Source organism: Suricata suricatta, chromosome 12 (genome assembly GCF_006229205.1).
Source record: "Suricata suricatta isolate VVHF042 chromosome 12, meerkat_22Aug2017_6uvM2_HiC, whole genome shotgun sequence".
Classification (NCBI taxonomy): Eukaryota; Metazoa; Chordata; class Mammalia; order Carnivora; family Herpestidae; genus Suricata; species Suricata suricatta.
The window spans coordinates 18,633,847-18,657,974 of record NC_043711.1 but is presented as its reverse complement, the minus strand read 5'-3'; the positions used below and the strand labels follow the sequence as shown (position 1 = coordinate 18,657,974).

At 42.5% G+C, this 24,128-nt stretch overlaps 1 protein-coding gene across 4 annotated transcripts in view; it reads right to left on the bottom strand.

Moving 5' to 3' along the window:
- Positions 1-830: 830 nt before the first annotated feature.
- Positions 831-24,128, bottom strand: part of RBM6 (RNA binding motif protein 6) — a 99,391-nt gene continuing 76,093 nt past the window's right edge. For 3 of the 4 annotated variants that reach the window (XM_029918875.1, XM_029918874.1, XM_029918877.1), the window contains 15 exons: positions 22,263-22,337; positions 15,874-15,934; positions 13,846-14,115; positions 12,442-12,602; positions 11,372-11,469; positions 10,656-10,698; positions 10,459-10,540; positions 10,128-10,213; positions 9,200-9,346; positions 8,049-8,144; positions 6,690-6,950; positions 4,908-4,982; positions 4,097-4,194; positions 1,805-1,934; positions 831-1,077 (listed from right to left, as the gene is read on the bottom strand). In XM_029918875.1, the coding sequence (XP_029774735.1) occupies positions 952-1,077; positions 1,805-1,934; positions 4,097-4,194; positions 4,908-4,982; positions 6,690-6,950; positions 8,049-8,144; positions 9,200-9,346; positions 10,128-10,213; positions 10,459-10,540; positions 10,656-10,698; positions 11,372-11,469; positions 12,442-12,602; positions 13,846-14,115; positions 15,874-15,934; positions 22,263-22,337 (1,809 nt within the window). In that variant the 3' untranslated portion in view covers positions 831-951. Of the gene's footprint in view, positions 1,078-1,804; positions 1,935-4,096; positions 4,195-4,907; positions 4,983-6,689; positions 6,951-8,048; positions 8,145-9,199; positions 9,347-10,127; positions 10,214-10,458; positions 10,541-10,655; positions 10,699-11,371; positions 11,470-12,441; positions 12,603-13,845; positions 14,116-15,873; positions 15,935-22,262; positions 22,338-23,504; positions 23,672-24,128 lie in introns of all 4 variants that reach the window. The other variant, XM_029918876.1, reaches the window with a different exon arrangement.

Sequence of the window (24,128 nt, the reverse complement as noted above, 5' to 3'; positions counted from 1 at the left end):
GGATTCTGCATAATGGTGATCACACATTCCACTTATCTTTGGTGAGCTCTCCAGCCCTCTTGGTGAGATTGATGTCTACTTTCCTCAACACCACATGAGCATATCTTTGCCCCACACCCTTATTGCAGGGATGGCAAAGGCTATTTTCTGCCACCCATCTGATATTGGTGTTGAGTACTTCCAAAATGTGCTGGATCTTGTCAAGAATCATAAGGGAAATGGTGGCGGCTCCAGTGGCACCTAGTAGGCCTCCTGTAGAAGAGCTTTTTTTTTTTTAAGTTTATTTTCAGAGAGAGTGAATGAGCAGGGGAGGAGTACAGAGAAAGGGAGAGAATCTCCTAGCCTAGAGCCAAATGTAGGGCTTGATCTCAAGAACTATGAGATTGTGACCTGAGCTGAAATCAAAAGTCAGAGGCTTACCTGAGCCACCCAGGCGCCCTAGTGATAATCCTTACTATGCCAACTCCTTGTGGTGATCATAACCTGTGCTGCGCTGAGTACCCAACAGGTCCCTAGAAAAAGAGCTGTCACACTGCAACTATCCCAAAAGTGGGGAAGTCAGAGAGGACTTAATGAGGTGCTATTTCCACTGAATAGATAAGGAAAGTAACTTTAAAAACCTGATAGTACTCACACAGGTTAAGAGTTCAAAGATCACATCAACACATCCATTCATACTGACAGCAGGCTGTGTCCCAGGGCTTATGGTAGCCCTTGCTACCATTTCAATGTCACCTCAAATGGGCTGCACCAAGGCACACTCTCTCTCCTACCATAAGCCGTACCCCCACCCATCTATGGGAGAAAAATAGAACCACCAAAAAAAAAAATCACATTGAAAAAAAGTTTATTTAAAAAAGTTCTAGCAGCAAGAACAGTAACAAAACAAAAGAAGACGGACAAACAAAACAAGAAGGAGATTGTGTCCTATGGGACTTGTCTCTCCATCCTTTAATCTAGTTCTTTATACCGAGCAAACATGACTCTTCGCACAGCGTCTCGGTAAGTCTCGTTGGACTGTCTCTTGCTGGTTCTTCCTGGGGCCCCCACACTGGGCCCCCTCATCCGGCCTTCAGTCTGTAACACAAAGACAAACAATGAAATGAGCTCTATGAATTAATTAACCTCAGGGTTGGCCTTTGATCCAAGCATTTCTGGACTAGTAAGGAGCAGGAAATAGGAAAATTTTTTAGAATGTTTAATTTAAAAAACCCAAGATGAATAAAGGAGGGCAGTGGTGCTATGGCTTCCAGGTGCAGAACTGAACACCAGACATAAGAGAAGCCAATCTCCTATCTCCTATAGCTGGTGTTTTCAGAGGGGAAGCAAGCCAACAGAAAATGGGCAGTGTTTCCTCCTATCACCTTTTCTCTTTTCTTCAAGAAATATGAGGGGCAAAGCCCTTCATGGGAACAGACCTAACTTCATGCTCCTCAAATTTTAGCAATTTTAGCTCCTCTGATGACAATGTCTCTCAGAGATGCTTCTGTATTTTTTATTACAGGCTCCCTGGTTCTTTTTACCACACGATTAGTCAGTCTTAAACTCCTCAATTCCCATATTTCCCACCTTACTCCATATGAGAGTAAGATGAGCCCCATTCCCACTCCCAACCAAACTACAAAGGGCCCAGAATGCCCAGCTAGAATCCAGTAGTCAAGACTGATGGGCTCCTTTAGCTCTCATGTCCTTCACCAGCAGTGGAGAAAGCTTAGCTAAAAGGCAAAGACCTAGCTCTGAGTCAGAGTGAGAGAAAGTATATTCCAGGTTCATGCTACCCCCAACAAGATGGAAACCATTTGACCTCCTCTGCTGAAGCCAATCCAGGATGGCCGTATCCAAGGCCTGCCCCCTTCCTCCAGCCAGTGGTCTGTTGGACACAGCCTCCTTGGTTGCTATTGTCAATACCTTCTTTACCAACAGGTTTACGATCACTGCAAAAGAAGCAGAAATACTTAGACACCAACACTTTCAAAGTGACCATTTGGTAGCCAAATAGAATCTCGGTCCTCTTGATTCAGATTTGCTTCCTCTTAAGTATTTTAAACAATATTTTTTGAGTGCCTACTGTCTATGCAACAGGGTTTGTCCTGGGTTGTACAGAGACGACTAAGACCTGACCCTGTTCACGGGGAAGGACATGAGGAGGATACTATGTCCACAGATGCTTATAACACACTGAAGAGCTCAGCCATGGATGTGGCACGAGGAGATATCTCCTATGGAAACACAGCAGAGAAAACACAAACTCTGAAGGTGCATCATGAAAAATGATGAATTCCAACAAGAGGACATCTGAACTGACCAAGTGCATGGGAGGAAAGGAGGCCACAAATAGGCTGAAAGAATACAATTTGTCCAGGAGAGCAGTGATAGTCCTGAACATCATGCTAAATCACGACTCTGGACTGCATCCTTCAGGCAAAAACAAAACAAAACAAAACAAAACAAAACAAAACAAAACACCAACAAACCCCTGGACTCTAGGCCTCCCTCTAAGCAGGGTATACCTTCACAAGAAAAGCTAGTTTTAGAGATTTCTATTCATAAAGATAGTTTGTTTTGGTGGTGGGGTAGAGAGTATATTGAGGATTCAAGAACAGAGATTGAGAGTAAGGAGTCTAGTTTGGAGGTGACCTAGAAAGGGAGACAAAGCTTAATTAGGGATGTGGCCAGTAACAACATAGTGGGTAAAGGAGGAAGACTGGGTCAGACCAGGTAGACCAAGATGCAGTGACGATACCAATCTGAAAAAGGACCACAGCAGATTTAGCAGGACTGGAGTATGATATATGATATAATACTCAGTATTTGTTTAATGTGAGGAGCCTAAGAGGTGTCTAAAAGAACATGCCCAGGAGGCAAAAGGAAACAGTGATTTTGCACCTAGAAAACTTGGGATGGAGTCACAGGACCTGTCAGCCTGTTAGTGATAGCTGAGGTCTTGGGTACCTCAGACAATGCGGGTCAAGAGGGTAGAGCAGCAAGAATAAAAGCATTGAGGGTAGAGTCCTGGAGAAGATCTGGAATTTCCCAGAAAACCAAGAGAAGCAGGAGAGAAGATCAAGAAGAAAGAGAACCTGTAGACTGTGGTGCGATTGGTGGCAAGAATACAGAAGCGTGTCCTCCTGCACCCAGCCCGACTGACTCCGAGCTAAGGTGCTCTTGCTTCTCCTGATGGACTCCTTCACCATTGCTTAGCCCAGTATATTTCAAATTGTGGAGAATGACCTAATATGGTGTTACATTGATTAAGTGGTCCTTCCTTAGCACTTCCTAAGAACGCAAACAGAAAAAACTAGAATAAAAATATCAATGTTTTATTGCACACAGTAAAGAAGTATTTTTGAAGTATGTTTATTTAAAATTTATCTTGAGAGAGAGAGAGAGAAAGGGAGTGTCATCAACAAATTCTATATAACTCTGGGCTCATGACTCAGGACTATTGGACTAGAACGAGCACATGAAAATAGAGATCATATATGTCTATCAGCAGCTAACCATTTGGTCAGTGCCTATGTACGAGAATGGAGGTTCCCTAGAGAAAAAGCCCGAGACTGTAACATTCCTTTTTTTTTTTTTAAATGTTTATTTACTTTTGAGACAGAGAGAGACAGAGCTTGAGGCGGGGAGGGGCAGAGAGAGAGGAAGACACAGAATCCAAAGCAGGCTCCAGGCTCTGAGCTTTCAGCACAGAGCCCAACATGGGGCTCAAACCCATGAACCATGAGATCATGACCTGAGCTGAAGTCAGATGCTTAAACAACTCAGCCACTCAGGAGCCCCGAGACTGTGACATTCTTATGAGGTACAGCATTACTGATAAGGAGAGAAAGAGTTCCCAGCCATGGCCACTGCAGCCCTGGCTTTGAGAAGCTAAGCAGCCAGCCATCTTTCATGAAAACACACATATTTCCCGAAAAAAGCCAGGTGGTCAGAGGCTGGAGTGAACCTCATGTTCAAGAAGTTCAGACACAACCTGCTCTCCCACTAACCTCAGTTACCCCTGACAGAAAAAGAGCAGCACAACTGGAGAAGGAGACGGTTTCACCATTAGGCCTTGGGGCCTAGGCTGAGTAAAAAGTTCCTGGCTTACCTGTCAGTTTCCCTGGAGTATTTAGTTCGTTTCCTTTCTGGAGAGTCAAAAGATTGGAGCTTTTCCCTGCGGTCACTTCCTCTTTCTTTAAACCTTCCCTGTTGGTAAGTAGAATAAAAGATCTGAGATTTCCATCTAAGGAGGTGGAATAATGGGGAAGCTTCACTTTATTCCTGATATTCCTTCTAGTGTGAAGGGAGCTCAACTGGTTAACTCCTGGAATCTCTTGCTACTTCAAATACTCTTCTTGAGACAGCAGTGGCTTCTCTGGTAAATTTGAGAAGAATGAGCTATTGTGCTTGACTCACAGCTGTGTTTTCCTCTCTTGAGGAGGAGGTGGTGCTCTCCAGAAGGTCTCCAAAGGAGGATTCCTAACGGTCACATAGGACCTGGCCCCGGCAGTGAAGCTTGTGGCTGTGTAGGTGAGTCTACCTAATTATGTGCACTAAGCAACAAGTCCATTTAGCTCTAAACTACTTCCTCCAACCTAGCCTCAAATAGTGAAAGATATCATTTCAGCAGCCCTATCCAACACTCCTTTGTTGATTTTAAAAGCTGGGTAGGAAAGAGAAATGCTATTTATCTGACCTATCTGGAGACCCTAAGCTAACACCATTAAAAAAAATATATATTAAGATATAATTTATAAGCCACGAACTGCACCCATTTTAATTTAGTTTGAGGAGTTCTGATAAACGTATTCACCATCTTTTAGGGCCTCTTCATTTTCTGTCTTCAGCACAGCCTCCAAATTCTATACCACAAATTATAAAGGGTGGGGGTAAGGGAGTTAACAGTCACCAAAGCTTACCTCCTGTTCTCTCCTTTCCAGATAGGCTAGCTCCTGCTCAGACTGTTTTATCTTCCGATGGATTTCCAGGTTTTGCTGAGAAGAGAAAATGTTCTAGGAGTACAGTTCTAGAAAAAGTGGTCCTAGAAAGTGCTTCTAGGCCTTTGCTAATAGATGCTTTAGGACTCCTTTCATTGATCAACTTTCCTGGGAGATCACCATACCCTGTAAGCAACAATTCCTAGCTACACTGGCTTTAAGTTCACAAATCAGACCCCCAAGTTCAAATGCTGGCTCATCACACAGATCAGTTATGTAGTGTAGCATGAGAGACCTTATTCTACTACCCTTCAAAACATAGGAAACACAAATCTGGGTTATAAGGTAAAAATTATGAGAGAGGGGAATCTGAGCACACCAGTAAAGAAAATGAAATGCCCACAATGCTCTGCCTACCACCACCCACAGCGCCCCCTCCATTCTCAGACACTATTCACTTTTTCAAACCCCCAGAGAAACATGAAAAGGAGAACCCAAGGTCCTAAAAGAACAAACAGCTTGCTCTGAGAGTTCTGTATTCCTTAAGGGTCCTATACTTCTCAAGCGTGGCTCCACTACACAATACCCTCAGGCCTATATGAGAGACCTGAGGTGTCCAGAGCAGCTCTTGTATAGACAGGGATTCTTTGCACTGGATCACTGCAAGCAAAGGAAAAAGTACTACAGTCCACTTTCCATGGTCCCAGGGTCAGTTCACCAGACTTCTGGCTCCTCTTTCCTGACATTAGCCATTAAATAGCATTTTCATCAGAGAGCTTAAATGTATTTTTATTTTTAAAAAATTGTATTTATGCCTTTATTTTTTTTTAAATTATCCCCAATGTAGGGCTTGAACTCATGACCCCAAGATCAAGAGTCACATGTTCTACTAACTGAGCCAGCCAGGCACCCCCAGAGAGCTGAAATTTAAATGTGTCAGTCTCATGACTCAGAATTCTAGAAGGTCAAAGGGACTTACGAAGTAATCTGTTGCAGAGAGTGTCAGGAGCCTCTCACCCTAGAAACTTTGCAAAGCCTCCACAGAGGCAGCTGGGAAAAAAGGTGTTCCCATTACCAAAAGCAGAGCTTCTGAGCTTTTAGCTACGTAAGTCTTTGTGATCTATCCTGAGGCAAAGTCTAAATCCAATCTCCTCACTGGTTCTAGCAACATCTGCTAGAGAAGAAGTGTGAAATAAATCACCCTATACTGAGAACATGAGTCTATCTATGGGCTTTGTCCAGAGTTTGGCTCCTTGGTCAGTACATCTAAATGGAAAGACTGCAGGGGAGGGCCGGTGTAGGTCAGTTTAACACCCCAACAATAGATGTTGTGCCATGGCTTATGGCAGTGCCTTACCACATAAAGAGATGGCAGAATGTGACCCACCTTTGGGGGAAATTGCACAGTATCAGAGCTAGACAGAACCAGGTGAAGGCACCAAGTACCACAGAAGAGAAGGGGCTTATCTGAGGTCCAATTGTTAGCATAATGGAAGGGCTATGATGAGAAACTCAGCCAGTAAATTTCCTACTCCATGACCCCCTCTCCTCTTGTCTTCAGTGCAGCCTCCATGTCTGGTGCCCCAGTCCCAGCCATGCTGCTTGCTTTGGATCTACACAGTGACGTTTTGGAAGGTGAGCGCAGCCTTAATGCAGAACAACTCACAACAAAAGGTAGAGGAACAATTCATTTTGAAATTGGGCTGTGATGTTCATTGATAGTAAGAGTCCAAAGTCTGAAAGGTCAGAGCCCCTTCCCTATACCTTGTGCAGGTCTGAGAGCTGCTGGTGTTTGATCAGAACTTCTTTGTTGGGAAATTGCCTTCTGCAGAGCAGACAAGCCAGTTTATTCCAGTCAGTGAGTTTGTCTTCTTCATTCTCCTTCTTGGTCAGCTCCTCCCTTTGTGGGGTCTGTGCTGTGCGGGGCTGTGGAGGAGGGGTCTGCTCCTCCTCCTCTTCCTCCTCGTAGTCACTGTCTCCTCCATATTCACCCAGGAGGCCAATGAGTGGGTTTATCACCTTAGGCTGGAAAGAGAAGGCCAGAGATTAACACTAACCTCAACCTATATTATGGGGCCTGTTTTCTGGATATTCCAATATGGGCCTATCTCATTTCTTCTCTTTTAGTTTGAATAGTGAACAATGGGCTCAAAATAGGCCCACTGAACACACTGCTCCTTTCGAATATGGAAGGCAACGCGGTTTAAGCTTGACTTTTCTCCGTGATCATGGAGATAAAACCAGAAAGGTTCCCTTAGAAGTGACTGTAGCAACAGAACAGTGAAGAGAAAGAAGGGAAAGGGGAACTGACATAGACATGGCAGTTGTTAGTTGCAAAGAGGAAGAGATAGTAACAACCCCCAAGTCACTGTGACCCATGAAGAAAAGGAAAGATAAACTTTATTAAGGCTCTAGTAACCCCTATAGCAAAAGGGATTTAGGAGGAGGATTTAAAAAGCAAACGAAGAACAAGCTCTCATGTAGACAGATACAACTCCTAAGTGAGCCAAAGGCATGGATAGGACCGATGCTACAATGAACTGTACTAGTAATATGGCCCAGGCAAAGAATATTTACCAGTAGTTTGTAGGAACTGTGAAAGCATGGCCACTACTGTTGTATATTTACACTTAACCTCCTGTGACAGGAGGAGACCACCACTTTAATGCATCTAAAAAAAAAAGGGTACCAATTTTAGCACTGTTTACGTTAGCCAGGTAGGCAATCTGTCAAAATGACCATGCTTGCACTCCACAGCTACAATTTTTATCCAGCACCAAAAAGACAGGAAAAAATGGAGCCAGGAAAATGGGTGTCCTGGGTCCTTTAGAAAAGAAGGATTAACAAGCCAAGATTATAACTTAAAAAGGGCCAGGTACTCCCTTGTCTGGTGGGAATGGCACAGTGTACAAAGAAAAAGGACAGGTAACTGCCTCTGATTCTTCAGTTATATCCTATTAGCAGATAGGAACATTTATCTCATGCTCATATTCAAGAAAAGTCCTTGTTTGTGAGACAGAGAGAACAAAAGGACCAACACCAAAGTGAGGCATCAGCCTTTGAACTTCCTTTCCCATCTGAAACCAGCCCCAGCCTCAGCCCAGGGCCATGGCTTAGCCTTACTGGTGGAGGACTCTCTTCTTTCTTCACAGTGGGAGGCAGGGGCTTCTTAAAGACGTCCTCTGGGGGGGCTGTCCCCTCGCTGGCATTTTCCTGAAACTAATCAAACCCATGATAATTCTTACATGATACTTATAAAAGCTGGGTTAAGAGTTAACCCTACTGAAATTAGTCAGATTTGCCAAACCTCCTTATATGTGAAGTATCTGTAATGTTGCTATAATGCTTTCAAAATTAAAAAAAGCCTTTACAAACATAACATTCAGTGTATATTGAGTGGTCACTATATGTCAGGCACCAGATGGGGCATTCCCTCCCAGATAGACATTAATATCCTCATTTTACAAATGGTTGGGAATATGGTTAGAAAGAATAAGTGGCAAAAGCAGAAGGCTAGGTTCTCGGAAACACACACATAGTTTCTCTCTCTGTCTGTATCTCTAGATAAATAACCAGCAGTTGTAGAAGAGGAAAAAAAGATAAGTTATAAATTGAGCCACAAGCAAATTCATCCATTTTCACTAATGCATAATTGGTGCCAGGGCAAATCAATATAATTCTTTGAAAACTAATTTGGTTCTATGTTAAGAAACACAAAAATGTTCAGCATCTTCCATTTTGAAAATTTATCCTAAGAAAGTAATTTAGAAGGGGAAATAAAATACTAATTAAATGATTACAACATTATATATTACATATTGCATATTACAACAGAATAAGACTAGAAAGAAAATGCAGGAATGATGAAGAAAATTAGGGTACAGTTTTACTGTGAGTTGTTTTTTTTTTTTTACCATAAAGGCATTAAAATAATAAAGAGTGCTACAGAACCAAGGAAAAGCTACTTATGATCAAATATAATCTAAGCAGAGAACATTAGCCCCTGCCACAATTACACCTACAGAAACGTGTACAGAGTCAAGCACTGAGGAGGGGGAACAGGAGAGTGAAACTGTGCGGAGCCCAGGTGTTAGGATTTGGACTCAGATACTTTGTTCTACTAGCCATAGTTTTTACAATTGTGAAAGAGTTACCACTGCCTGTAAGAGGCAAGTAACCAGGCTTTTTTGGTCACTTGCCTCCTCAACCCCAGCTCTCCTCTAAGACTGAATCTGTAATTATCTAGTAAAGAGCAGATTCACAAGCCCTCTTACCCTTGTTACTCCTCGGTCTTTTTTCTCCTTGCTATCTCTTTTAGATGCCTCCTTCTTGCTACTTGACTTTCCTTGAATGGTAGATTTCTTTTCCTTGATCTCTTCTTCTTCAGGTGACCCAGGGTCCTGGGGCACATAGACTTCTTGCTGTGATATGATTAGAAACTGTTTAGTCTATGGAATGTCTCACTTTCCCAGTTAATTCCAGGTCTGAGGAGCAAGTTTCCTTCTAGGGGAAAGAAGAGCTCTCTTCCTCACAAGTCTAAGAACAGACCACATCAAACAATCTAGAAAATCTCTCCAGGGGCCAGGACACATCCAGACCACTCACTGTCCATTTTTCCAAGAGCAGCACTGTTCTTACCTATAATGCCACAAAGCACTGATTTTCCATATAGGCAACAGTTAACAGAAAGGTCATCATCTTTAAATCCTGAATGAACACAACTCAATAAATACAACATGATATAACACGTGGACTTAAAAGACACCCGCCTAGAAATGAGGTACAGACAATCTAATAGAGTGGCTGCCAGGAATGGAGAAATATTAAAACTTCTAGGGGTGCCTGGGTGGCTCAGTCGGTTAAGCGTCCGACTTCAGCTCAGGTCATGATCTCGTGGTTTATGGGTTCAGGCCCCGCATCAGACTCTGTGCTGACAGCTAGCTCAGAGCCTGGAGCGTGTCTTCAGATTCTGTGTCTCCCTCTCTCTCTGGCCCTCCCCTGCTTGCGTTGTCTCTGTCTCTCAAAAATAAATAAAAAACATAAAAAATTTTTTTAAGTATTGAAACTTCTATAAATTTCAACATTGCCACTTTTCATGTAATGAGCAACCAAAAAATCCAGGGAATAAAATCTTCAAAGTAACAAATTACAGGTACTTTTCTCAAAAGAATCACTGAGAAAGTAAATAAATCAAAAACTCACCTGAGTGTTGGGGTCATAATAAGTCCCTGCCAAAGGGTCATAATAGTAGCCAGTAGCAGAATCATATATGTAGCAGTCAGATGATGCTAGCGGGAACAAAACCAGAGCCAATGTTAGTCCTTGTCCAGTGAAGCCCTTGTTGGGAACTTACCAAGAACAACCCAAGAATCGGGCTGGCCAACCCAAACAGGTGCAGAACCCACAGATAGCACTCTCTCTGAAGAAGCACCCCCAGTCAACAGTATCTCTTGATAATTTTGTGACTACAAAGGTTTCAATTAAAGAGTAGTCAATCCAAAAAGACAAAAAAGAAATAAAACAAGTCACTTACACTGTTGTGCTTGTCGATTTGTATCTGAAGACCAGTCTGAATTTCTGCCTCCTCCTCTTCTATCTCGGAAATACTTTTTACCCTATCACAGAAAGGCTAGTTAAACCTTAATAGTTATCTACTGGAGAGAAATCAAGATTACTCTTTCAGTCACTTGAGGATTTTGACAAGAGTACTTCCCAACTGCTGAAGCCTACCTGATAGTAGTGCATGTGGTCAGAATGGTCCCCAGAATCGTTTCTGCAACAAATAATACAACAGGTCTTGAGTCTGCTACAAAAAACCCCCTGACGACTGCCTATAGATTTGCCAAGAAACTTTCTTTCCCCTATTTTGCAGGGAAAGCTACCAACCCAGACAGCAAGCAGGCCTGGCAGTATGGAGACTCCAACAAAGCCACTACTGAAGCAAAACAGCAAAGGAACTGAGGGTACTAAAGCAAGATCTGCTCGATCCCTGTAAGCCTGTCTCTCCGATGCAGCCACTTCCCAGTTGCCACTCCTGGGGCAAGATAAATATAGGAGTAAAGAGGAATTAGGTTTCCTACTACTGTGGGGGTATATGAACAGGGTCAGGGGAGCGGGGAGTCAGAACGTCATTTTCTTAGGATTCCAAGGGGCAAGGATATATCAAGATTTTTCTGCACATCTAAGACTGTATCATCATTTGGGACCCAAAGATACCAGGCAGTAAAGAGAGAGGGAACTAAAGTATCTAGTACTGCTATTGAAGGGGGGGGGGGGAAATCTATAGAGTCAGAGTAAGGCAAGCTCCAGAGGAAGAAAACATGCACACCTATCTGAAGCAACTCACATCAGAAGATTCCATGTCTTACTATCCCTGCCTTTTATCAGTTTCCTCCCCAAAAACTTGAGTAGGGGACCCATAAAGGAGCCCCACTCCTCTGCCTTACCTTCGTTTTCCAGTAGCCAAGTTTACAGCTACCATCTTCCCATCAATACTAAATGGTGGATCAAGGTTCTGTAAGATCTTCACTACACGAAGAGCTTCCTGGGGAACCAAAGATACATTTCAGCACAAAGAGAGAGAAGAGGCCATGTCCTCTGAAAGAGAACTGAACATGGATTTTCCTTCTCAAAAGAAAAATTTGTTGAACATTATGTTCTGGTTATAACTGTAATAGTTAAGAGCACACTGGCAAAAACAGGCAACTCTTGATGAAGTGTTGATCAGAATAGTGGTCACAGTAAACATCAGTTTCTGGTATTGGTATCAGAAATTCAAATTCTCTCCTTTTAGGCTACAAGTGTCATTGCATCAGATCCAGTTTACAAAGTCCCTTATGATTTATGAGCATGAAATCTAAGAAATATCATTGATTTCCACATTATTATATAGAAAAGGACCCCACAACTAAAAATTCAAGCCTAAGAATCTATTAAAGCAAACTTTTGAGGAAAAAGAGGAATAGTCCTATTACTATCAAATATAAAACCATCTATGGCTAAGCAAAAAGAAATTTCAGAAACTAGAAAATTCACTAAATCTTGAAAGGTTCAGTATAAAGATTCCAAACAAGTAACTACATTCCCATGTTACCTACCTACCTATCTATTTAGAGCACACCAGCAGGTGGACGTGAGGGTGGAGGGGCAGAGAAGAAGAGAACCCAGAGGCTTTGTGCTAACACAGGGCTTGAACTCACAAACTGTGACCTGAGCTAAAATCAAGACTCAGACACTCAACTGACTGAGCCACCTAGGTGCCCCAGTTCTCATGTTAATTTTAATTGGACATTGTAAATGCCGTAAGACAAAACCAGATTTGGAAAAACACTCAAGAGTTTTAACTTTCAAGGATAGTCCCTTCATCTGAATAAGCATTAGACCCAAAGGAAAGAACAAGAGGGGTTGTGATAACAGACAGCATATGAGAATTCCAATGATAAGGAAGCCCCTCAAAGCCTCTTAAGGTTTCTAGAGCCAGCTGTCCCTTGGCTATCCCAAAACAGAGGAAACTTACCGCATGGGAGTCAAGGTCAATAAAGCCGTAAGTGTGGCCCATGGGGCCGGTTCTGTTCTTGATGATACGGACATTGGCAGTAGTAAGGCGGACGTAGGGCTCTAGCACTTCCACTATGACCTCAGGTGGAGTAGAACGATAGATGCGCTTTAGCATGATTGCTGAATGAACCATGCACAAACCGGAAAGGAGCAAAGAAAGGGAAAGGTTAATTTTCAAAGCCCTCGGAGCCTGTCTTATTCATTCGTTCATTCATTTTTATTTTTGAACAGCTGGCAAAGGTTTATTAGAGCATAAGAGCAGAAAGGGAGAATAGTAGGAAAGCTCTCAGAGAGGGGACATTAGAAAGCGAACACTCCCCCTGATTGTCTTTAAAAGAAAAAAAAAGGTAAAAAAATTTTTTTAATGTCTTTTATTTATTTTTGAGACACAGAGGGAGACAGTGCAAGCAGGGGAGGGTCAGAGAGAGAGGGAGACACAGAATCTGAAGCAGGCTCCAGGCTCTGAGCTAGCTGTCAGCACAGAGCCTGACGCGGGGCTCGAACCCACGAACCGTGAGATCATGACCTGAGCCGAAGCCGGCCACCCAACCGATTGAGCCACCCAGGTGCCCCTAAAAAAACATTGTTGATTTCATTTTATTTTTTGAAAGAGAGCATGAGCAGAGGGACAGACAGACAGATACACACACACACACACACACACACACACACACACACAATCTCAAGTAGGCTCTAGGCTATGAGGTGTCAGCACAGAGCCCAATACAGGGCTTGAACCCATGAACCTAATCATGACTTGAGACGAAGTTGACACTTAACCTACTAAGCCATCCAGGTGCCCCTAAAAAATGTTTATTTTTGAGAGACAGAGAGTGTGTGAGTGCACACGTGCACATACACACATGAGCAGGGGAGAGGCAGAGAGAAAGGGGGACAGAGGATCTGAAGTGAGCTCTATGCTGACAGCAGAAAGCTCTGACTCCTGAACTGTGAGATTATGACCTGAGTTGAGGTTGGATTTTAGCTGACTGAGCCACCCAGGTGCCCTTGATCGTTTATTTATTTATTTATTTATTTATTTATTTTTTACCACAGATGCCATTCTGCTGTTACAAGGCTGATTCTATAAAATAACGTGGACATATACTTCAAACATTTCCATTTCTTCACCAATAACCAGAAATTTAAAATAATGCCTTGCCGCATTTGAATAGCAGCTTGCTATTTGGAGGATATAGATTCCTTTGACTCGCATGGCAAGGCCTATAGAAAGCAAGAGCCTCTATCATAAGGTTGAGCAGTTTTAATAGGGTGTGGGAAAGAGCTGGTGCCTAGCCACACAACAGACTATTTACCAGCTGAGGTGGTCAAAATCTAGTACACCTCCTGACAAACCACTTACTTTTGCTCTCCCCATCCTGGCGTGTCTCCCCAGACCATGGCTCCTTCTCTCGGTCTCTTCGGAAGGTAAGCCCTTCCCTTCGAGGAGGCAGATATCTTTCTGCTTCTCTCTTTTGATGTCCGGAGCGTGGTTCTTGTCCTTCTTCCCGCTTTTTGGATTCAGATTCCTTATCAGCTGATCTTGGAGACTGGTTGGGTTTTTCTGACGGTGCTGGTATGGATGTTTTCTGAGGCTGAGGATAGGTTATTAATTCTTGCTTGGCCTCTGTCACTAGAGGAACAGAAATAGAAAGAGAATCTCCAGCAGGTTTCATCCAAAAAACACTACTGCTGTTGATTCCTCCTTACCTGCACTGGAATGCTTTTAACTCTCTCAGAAATACCTACAAAAAAGCCCTCTAACAGATGTTAAGCAAGGCTAATGAGTCAAATGAAATACTTCAAAGAAACCACTCCAGTACTGAAAAAATTTCACCTTATGAGTTCTGTATTACTTTCCAAACATTTAAATATAAGAAATCCTTCATGAGACTCCAGGCCTGAATATTAAAACCAATGATAAGAATATATTTGGCAACAAAATTATCAAAGATATGACCGTTGCCAGAAGTTTGGTAGAAACAGATTTCCTAAGCGTTTGTCTAGGGGCCTTGCTTCTTCCAGTGTTATGATACTATGACAGCTGTTTCAAACTCTCTATGACCATAGGTGGGTCCCCTCTTCTCTAGGGAAGTTAACAAATCTACCTGCATATGGCTCATTCACATGCAGATAATTGTAATGAGCAAATGCCCTTCAAAATATAACTGATTCACTTCAAAACTCTTTCAATAGCAGGACAATTAGTCCAACTAATTAGGAGCATAGTTTTGTAATTCATTCATTCTTCGAGAGTTCATAGAAAGCCACGTGGCTCAAAAAAGATATTCTATGGGAACAATGTAGAGATTACTTAATAGCAGTGACAGGCAACTAGTGAATACGTGCTTTCCAGGTTAAAGTTGTCTCAGCACTCTCAGTGGTATGGTACCCAACGATTTTTATAAACCATCCACTCATTTGTTAGAATATACGGAGAAAGAAGTCTTTCTTGAAGGGAAAAACACAATTTTGCCTAACCTGAAGTAATACAAGTTAAAAATCTCTGTTATTTACTCACCTTCTCACAGGTTGGTTTGGTATGTGGGGCCTTCCTTAAAGATTTTCAGAATACTTGCTTCACAGTCCTCAGTAGAGAGTAGAATCTCCACTACAGCCCAAAATCCCAACTAAGCAACTCTTGGAAGGCATACTAAGTTCTACATTTGGAACAAATAGGTTCTTCAGAAGGCTACCAGGATCCGTACACTGAACTGTATTTTATGGCTATGCACTAGCTCTCCTGAAGAGGTAATATCAGAAACAGGCATTTAACAGTCACTGCTATAGGACTGTTGTTACAGATGCCTTTGAAACACTCTTAAAAGTTGTCTACTTAAAGGCTCTCTAGAGAAATTGACTTTAAAGTTCAGGGGCTATTAGGTTTATCCCTCTAAAAAAAACAACATATACTCTTAACCTTATTTCCTCTTGTTCATATTTTTACTGTTATCTTAACAAATATTTTTCCGTTGAAGATCCTGAAATGTTTAGGTAGAGTGTAAAAAAGAACACCATTTCAATAAAAATGATTCCCAATAACTTCAAAGCAGTGGGGGTAAGGGTCACATGGACTAATGCCACGTGGACTCTTTCTCAACACCTTAATTGTATTCTAAATAGCACTACTACTGACCTCTGGTCAGCTGCTCACTTAGCCCCCTCAGTGTGAGGATCCTGCAAACCCAGCACTTGCCCTGGTGGAACTCTGAGATCCAGTGTCACTCATGAACAGGTCACATGAACTCAGAGATCACAATGCACTTTGAAGAGTGTTACAAATCAACTTGTATTTAGGGATGACCACTCTTTAAAGTCAAAGAGAACATGAAATTTGTTTTGTTCAGTACACAAAATAGAAGCCACCACCACCATCTCTGCCACCACTCACCTTCCCTTGGGCACTTGCAGAGTGAACATGAAGATCGGTACCCAGCTACGCTGGCCTTACACTGCATGGGAAAGGGAAAGACTTCAATTTGACCAAAGGCATTTAAAAATATCTTATGTATACTGAACACAAGAGTACTTGCCAAACATGAAAGAAACAAACCATATCCCAGATCACCATAAAGCCTAACAAATCTGACGTCCTCCCCACTCCCACCAGAGTGGATAGACAAAATCTGGTGAGCTGCTGTTTGAGAGGTGCCTTCTAACAAGGCACCTAGCTCTGAGGCAAAAGCCCCAAATGCTTTTCCAGAACAAAAACTTCTATAGAAAATAAATTTAACTAAGAAAACTGGACTGTTGGGGGTGCCTGGGTGGCTCAGTCAGTTAAGCCTCCGACTCTTGGTTTCGGCTCAAGTCCTGATCTCACACAGTTTGTGAGTTCAAGCACTGCATCGGGCTCTGTGCTGACAGCACAGGACCTGCTTGGTATTTCTCTATCCCTCCCTCTCTGCCCCTCCTCAGCTTGCTGTCTCTCTCTCAAAAAATAATGAACATAAAAAAAGAAAAAGAAAACTGGACTGTTAAATGCTTTATAGGATACTACTGCCTCAAAGCCATTGCCATTCACAGTGTGTATCCAACATTTCATCCTGAACTGCTTTTGACGGCTCCAACCAGGCTTGGCTGGAACTGAGAATTCATTTATCAACTCCCTTTAGTCAAACACGGATTTAAAAAAAAGGGGGCAACAAAAAAGGAGGAAGATGCCGAAGTAGTGCCTCTGGCAGCTATTCTAAGTTTGTTGAAAAGGAACATTCATTAGCCCAACAAGGGGAAAGGCCCTTTGTACTGTGAATGTAGTTCTTCTTGTTTGAACCCATGAATAAAAAGGCAAGCACATGGCCCAAACCCAAAGACACTGAACTTTTGCCAATGAGCTTCCACCAAGTAGTATGAGGACAGAACTGAATGGCAGGAAATCAAAGACCAGGATCCCTGAAGAAAAGGCTGCTATTTGAGCAGGGCCTTGTAGGGCAAGTAAGGGAATGCCAGATGGCGGAGAGAACAATAAGCACAGAAGCAGAAGCTAATGAGTAAACAGCACACACCAGGTACCAGGCCTGTTTCACACATCGTCCCTTAAATGATTTGGACAACTAGTATCTTTTCACTTTGTAGTAGACGAAACTGAGGCCTGGAGAGGGTAAGTAACTTGGGTAAAGTCATTATAATCAATTATTTTTGTTGTTCACTTCTCTTTGAGTGCCATAGCCCCTGTCTACTGTCAGGTGACTGTGGTACCTCCCAGCAGGGTGAGTGTACTCCCTTCTCCCCTCTACCCTCTCTACTATCAGCTTTGGCCAACAGTGTGAGTGGGTCTGGCAGAAGCTCTAAGAGCCATCACTTTGTGAGAACGAGCCTCTCATTCTCTCCCTCAGGCAGGGGAAGAGCAGTGCCACATCGGGACTGTTCCACACACCTGTGTCCCAGAATGAGAGGCTGTGGGGCAGAACGGAAATAACCCATAGCTCCAAACATCTAATTTAAATTAAGAATATGCTTATCAATTTAAGTCACTGGTATTTTTTTTTAATGTTTTCTATTTATTTATTTATTTATTTATTTATTTTTAATGTTTTATTTATGTTTGATACAGAGAGAGACAGAGCATGAGAGGGAGAGGGGCAGAGAGAGAGGGAGACACAGAACCGGAAGCAGGCTCCAGGCTCTGAGCTAGCTGTCTGCACAGAGCCTGACGCGGGGCTCGAACCCACAAACGTGAGATCTGACCTGAGCCGAAGCCGGCCGCTCAACCGACTGAGCCACCCAGGCGCCCCTGTTTTCTATTTATTTTTGAGAGACACAGAGAGACAGCGTGAGCAGGAGAGGATCAGAAAGAGAGGGAGGCACAGAACCGGAAGCAGGCTCCAGGGTCTGAGCTAGCTGTCAGCACAGAGCCTGACGCAGGGCTTGAACCCACAAACCATGATATCATGACCTGAGCCGAGGCCAGATGCTTAATAGACTGAGCCACTCAGGCGCCCCTAAGTCACTGGTATTTGGAGGTTGCTTATTTTTTTTTATTTTTGAGAGGCAGAGAGAGACAGCATGAGCAGGGGAGGGTGAGAGAGAGAGGGAGACACACAATCTGAAGACAGGCTCCAGGCTCTGAGCTAGCTGTCAGCAGAGCCTGATGTGCCCCTACCCATGAACCACAAGATCATGACCTGAGCTGAAGTGGGACGCTTAACCAACTGAGCCACCCAGGAGCCCCTGGAGGCTGCTTGTCATTACAGAAGAGTTTTAAGTGGTAGGTTAGAATCCTAACCTTGGTTGCTTTTTGTCCCCCCGCCCCCCAACTCCAACCCTGTCACCTTGTTTTGTTTTTTTTTAAGTGCCATAACCTTCACCTGTTTCAAATGTCCAGTAATTTCCAGTATATGAGGGAGTGCAACCATCACTACAATCTAACTTTAGAACATATTCATTGCCCCCATTCTTACCAGTCCCATGGAACGGGGCACTGTAAGGTCTTTTGTGTCTGGCATAGTGTTTCAAAAGTTCATCCATGTTGTAACATGTTTCAGTACTTCATTCCTTTTGACTGCCAAATAGTATTCCACTGTGTGGCTGAGCCACATCTTGTCTATCCATTCATCACTTATGGACATTTGGTTGTTTCCACTTCTGGGCTATTATAAATCATACTGCTATAAATAATTGTTTTTAAAGTTGGCGCATTCCACATCAGGCCAAAGGTTGCATATGCAGGGCTCATCCCTTAACCCTTCCAAAACAGTGCAGAAATTACAAAGTACTCCTGAAACAGCTAAGCAAGCAGCTTGTCATTTTAGGGGACAATGTAACCAAGCCATTTTGCTCTTTCAAGCAATAGTTTTGGCAACCGCTGTGTAATTTTGACATCAGATATCAACATCTGTTTTCTGCCAGTTAACAGAAAATAGAGTTCAAAATTTGCCCCTTTAATGCTAGCTCCCTCCATCTCTGATTATAAAGGAAACAACACGTGTGCATTGTAGCCAATAGGGAAAATATAAAAGAGGGGGGGAATCACCCATAATCTCAAAATGTAGAGATAATCACTATTAAAATGTTAAATGCTATCAATATCCTAAAGTTTTTTTTTTTTGTAGAAATGGAAAAGTTGTTCTTCAAATTTATATGGAATTGCTAAAGACCCTGAAGAGCCAAAACAATCTTATTTTTTAAAATGTTTATTTATGGGGCGCCTAGGTGGCTCAGTCGGTTAAGCCTCTGGATTCGGCTCAGGTCAGATCTCACGTTCGTGGGTTCGAGCCCCGCATCGGGCTCTGTGCTGACAACTAGCTCAGAGCCTGGAGCCTGCTTCAGATTCTGTGTCTCCTTCTCTCTCTGCCCCTCCCCCTCTCATGCTCTGTCTCTCTCTCTCTATCAAAAATAAATAAAACTTAAAAAAAAAATAAAATGTTTATTTATTTGAGAGAGAAAGAGAGAGTGAGTAAGATCGTGAGTAGGAGAGGGGCAGAGAGAGAAGACAGAATTCCAGCAGGCTCTGCATTGCCAGTGTAGAGACTGACATAGGGCTCAAACTCACAAAATGTGAGATCATGACCTGAGCTGCTTAACTGACTGAGCCACCCAGGTATCCCTAGCCAAAACAAGTTTACGAAAGAACAAAGTTGGGGCGCCTGAGTGGCTCAATTAGTTAAGTGTCTAGCTTTGGCCCAGGTCATGATCTCATGGTTCATGAGTTCGAGTGCTGCATCGGGCACAGGGCCGGCTTCAGATCCTCTGTCTACCGACCCCCACTTCCCCTTCCCCGCTTGCATGCTCTCTGTCTCTAAGAAAGAAAAGAAAAGGAGAGGAGAGGAGAGGAGGGGAGGGGAGGGGAGGGGAGGAGAGGAAAGAAAGAAAAAAGAAAAGAAAGGCAGGCAGAAAGAAAAACAAAGTTGAAGGACATACTTAATCAATTTCAAAACTTACGACAGAGCTACAATAATCAAAACAGGATGGTACTAGTATAAGGATAAAATATAGATCAAAAGAATAAAACTAAGAGTCGATAGAAATCAACCTATAAACCTCTGTCAATTGATTTCCAACAAGGGTGCAAGACCTTCAATGGGAAAAGAACCCTGATTAAACAAATGGTGCTGGGACAACTGGATACTCACATGCCAAAGAATGAAACTGAACCGCATGAATACACATTAACTCAAAATAGATCAAACATCTAAATATAAAAACCAAAACCATAAAATTCTTAGAAGAAAACACGGGATAAGTCTTTATCACCTTGGATTTGATGGGTTCATGACACCAAAGGACAAGCAACAAAAGCTGAACTAGACTTTATCACAATAATTTTTATGCAAAAAAGTGAAAGACAAGGGCATCTGGGTGGCTCAGTCAGTTGAGTATTCAACTCCTGATCTCAGCTTAGGTTGTGATCCCAGGACGCCCATGATCAAGCCATGCCCTCTGGCTCTGTACTAAGTGTGGAGAGATTCTCTCTCTCCCTCTGACCTTCTCCTCTGCTTGTGCTTGTTTGTGCTCTCATATATAAACAAATAAATAAAAATAAATAAAATAGAAAGTCAAAGACAACACACAGGATGGGAGAACATATTTGCAAACTACATATCCGATAAGGGATTTACATCCAAAATGTATAAAGAACTCTTACAACTTAATAACAAAGATGACTCAATTAAAAATGGGCAAACGATGTGAATAAACATTTCTCCAAAGAAGATATGTAACTGTCAATAAGCACATAAAAAAGATGCTCAACATCATTAGTCACTAGAGAAATGCAAATTAAAATAATGAGATACTATTTCACACCCACTAGGATAGCTATTATCAAATAAGAGTTGGGGTGCCTGGCAGGCTGGGTTGGTAGACTGCCTGACTCTTGGATCTTGGGGTTGTTACAGCCCCTCTTTGAGTATAGAAATTATTTAAAAATAATTTTTCTTAAAAAGGGGTTAAAAATTACAAATGTTGGCAAGGATGTACAGAAATCGGAACTCTCAGATGCAGATGCTGTCTATAGAAAACAGTTTGGAGATTCCTCAGAGAATTAAAACATAAAAGTACCATATGACCTGACAATTCCTGGGTATATACCCAAAAGAACAGAAAACATGTTCAAGCAAAAACCTGTACATGAATGAATATTCATAGCAGTCTTATTCATAATACACAAGATGTGCAAACAACCCAAATGTCCATAAACTGATGAATGGATAAACAAAATGTGGTACAGCCAGATAATATTATTCAGCCTAGAATAATATTCAGCCTAGAAATGAATGAGGAACTGATACACACCACAACATGGATAAACCTTGACAACATGCTGAATGAAGGCAGGCAGACACAAAAGACCATATATTATATGATTCCACTTCACCGTAAAGTAGTATATCATGAAATATGATACTCTGATTAATGACAACCACAGCTATCCAAATTATATTTCACTGAGGTGAACAAAACATCAAGCTAAAGTTTTTACTGAATTTTATCAAGTTCTATAATGAACTTTTAATGAATCATGGTTCAGGAACTGTATAATTTTTTTAAAAGTTTATTTCTTTATTTTGAGAGAGAGAGAGAGAGAGAGAGAGAAAGAGGGCTCTGTGAGCAGGAGAGAGAGAGAATCCCAAGCAGGCTCTGCACTGTTAGCGTAAGAGCCCAATGTAAGGCTCAAACTCATGAACCGTGAGATTGTGATCTGAGCCAAAATCAAGAGTTGGCTTCTTGACTGACTGAGCCACCCAGACACCCTAAAACTTTATAAATTTTTCGTAATTATTTTTGAAACCAAACAGCAGTGAAAAATGACAAATTTTATTTTCATGTTCATTTACAATCTGGCTAGACTTCTAAGTAGAGTATAGCCTAAAATCTTTAAATGTGCCATTTGAGAAGAATATTAAGAGTTTAACAGAGGTAAGATGCCACAGTACCTAAAGTTCTATATCCTTGGAAACCCTTTAATATCCAAAAAATGTATACCTCCCACAGAACCAGCCTTTCCAAATACGAATTCTTCTGTAACCACCCCCAAGAAGGGTAACCAAGGAGAGGTTGTAAGTCAAGGCACTGCTTTCAGTTCATCACCAATAGAAAAGCAGGGCCTATGTCCCTTGAGAATGTGCCTCCAACAGGCCAACAGGCTCAGAACCCTCTATGGCCACAGACGACAGCTGAGAAGCAGGAATAATGGCTGACCTTGCTCTGACTCTCAATTCATCTGAACTAAAGAAGAAGAGCTCAGTCCTCAGCAATGCATACTACCAGGCAGCACTCCTGAAGACATGGAGGAGCTATGACGCTGGATCCTTACTTCTAAGAAACAGAATTTCAGGCACTTACCCGTTTACAGTACCAAAAATCCGGGCCTGATATATACTCAAGGATGACTTCTTTGTCATGGATCATTAGAGTTCCCTGTGAAGACAAAGACAGAAGCCATCAACGTCAACCTTCAGAGAAACAGAGAGACAGAAAGGCACAGACAGCCTTTCCAGTGCTCAAGCTGAAATATTTTATAAAGAGTGACCTATTCATTGACAAAAGGAAATGGCTGTTTTAAGCCACAGACTTGGGGCAGTATGGCATAGCAAGCGTAAGCTTAAGGAAAGGGTGTGGCAGAAGGTGAGATCAATCTTCATCCTTGGCTCCTGTGGGTCAGGGTGCTGTCCTTGGGCAGGTTAGGCCCAGTCTACTTCTCCAAAGGTCATGTAGTGGACTTTCACACGAGCCCCAGCAAGTCTCCCCCACCTGGCTTGGAGCTAGCACACTATCAAGAAGCAACTCTTCCTTCTGCAGCACAGAGGCACAGGAGCCCTCTCAATTGTCTTCTTTTCCATGGCTAACTCAAAAATCTCCTTGGGAGAGGTGGTAGGGCTCTTTGGTGCCTGAAAACTTTCTTTGGAACACTGGCCACATGGCAAAAGTACTAGGAGAAAGAGGTACAACCCCAATGATAGGCAGAAAGGAGAAAGGTTAAAGCTTCACGGCAGGTCACATCCTTATGGCAGGAACCTGAATGGCTGGTGGTGGCAGCACAAGTGCTGGTGGTAGTGGTGGCAGCAGCATCACTCTGGCTTGGAGCCTACGGAGTGAGCTAGCTGTGAGATCTGAGGAGCAACCATTGGCAAATAAGCACTTTGGGGAAGTCTGGCACAGGAACGGGTGGAGGAAGGGGCTCAGTAAGTCTGCAGTTACAGAGTTCCTTTGCCTCTACATTTTAGAAAAGTCACTAATTCTATTTCATATCAAGAAAAAGTTTTTTTTAATGTTTATTTATTTTTGAGAGACTGAGAGAGACACAGTGTCAGCAGGGGACGGGCAAAGAGAGAGGGGGACAGAATCCAAAGCAGGCTCCAGGCTCTGTGTTGTCAGCACAGAGCCCAATGAGGGACTCGAACCCATGAATCATGAGATCATAATCTGAGGTGAAGTGGGACGCTTAACTGACTGAGCCACCCAGGTGCCCCAAGAAAACGTTAAGTTTTAATAAACACTAGCCAGCAGATATGTGTTAAGAGTAGAGGGAAAAAAATCTCTGCCTACTGACAAGAGACCCTCACCCACACTGGTAAGTGAACTAACCGAGGATGCGACTCTGGAACTAGCCCCTGCGCTGTGTTCATTCTCCGCCCTCTAGGGTCCTCTGTGTCTCCTCAGACAGGGCTCTGAGTTCTACAAGGCATTTCTTTGCAATTGGACCTCAGTTTCTTGCTTGAATCCATACATCTGTCAAATAATGCTTTACCTCTCTGCTTTTCACACCAAAAGAGTCAAGAGAAATACATAGAATAAAATTATTGTCTTGTCAAAACCAAAGGTCCTAGAATCTGGTCTCTGAGAAACTGTTTCTTGGCTTGTTCTCAAGGTTAGAGAATGATGATAATAAAAATTGGCTAACATTTATTAAGCACTTACTCAGAACCAGAAACTGTTAAGTATGTTATTTTATTTAATCCCCTAAATGATCCCATAAAATAACATTATCTCCACTTTACAGATAAGGAAACATGCTCAGAGCCAAGGTCATCCAGATGGTGAAAGGTAGAGCCAGATTCACATGTGGGGCTATAGATAAGGGACCTCCTGCTGCATTTAACTCCTGTTCTGTATTAGGGACAAGCAATCTACTCACAGAAACTAATCCAGGGAAGAGATGAACTCTGCAGTCATGGAGAGTCAAGGAACTATTACTCTGCCAAGCTCTGC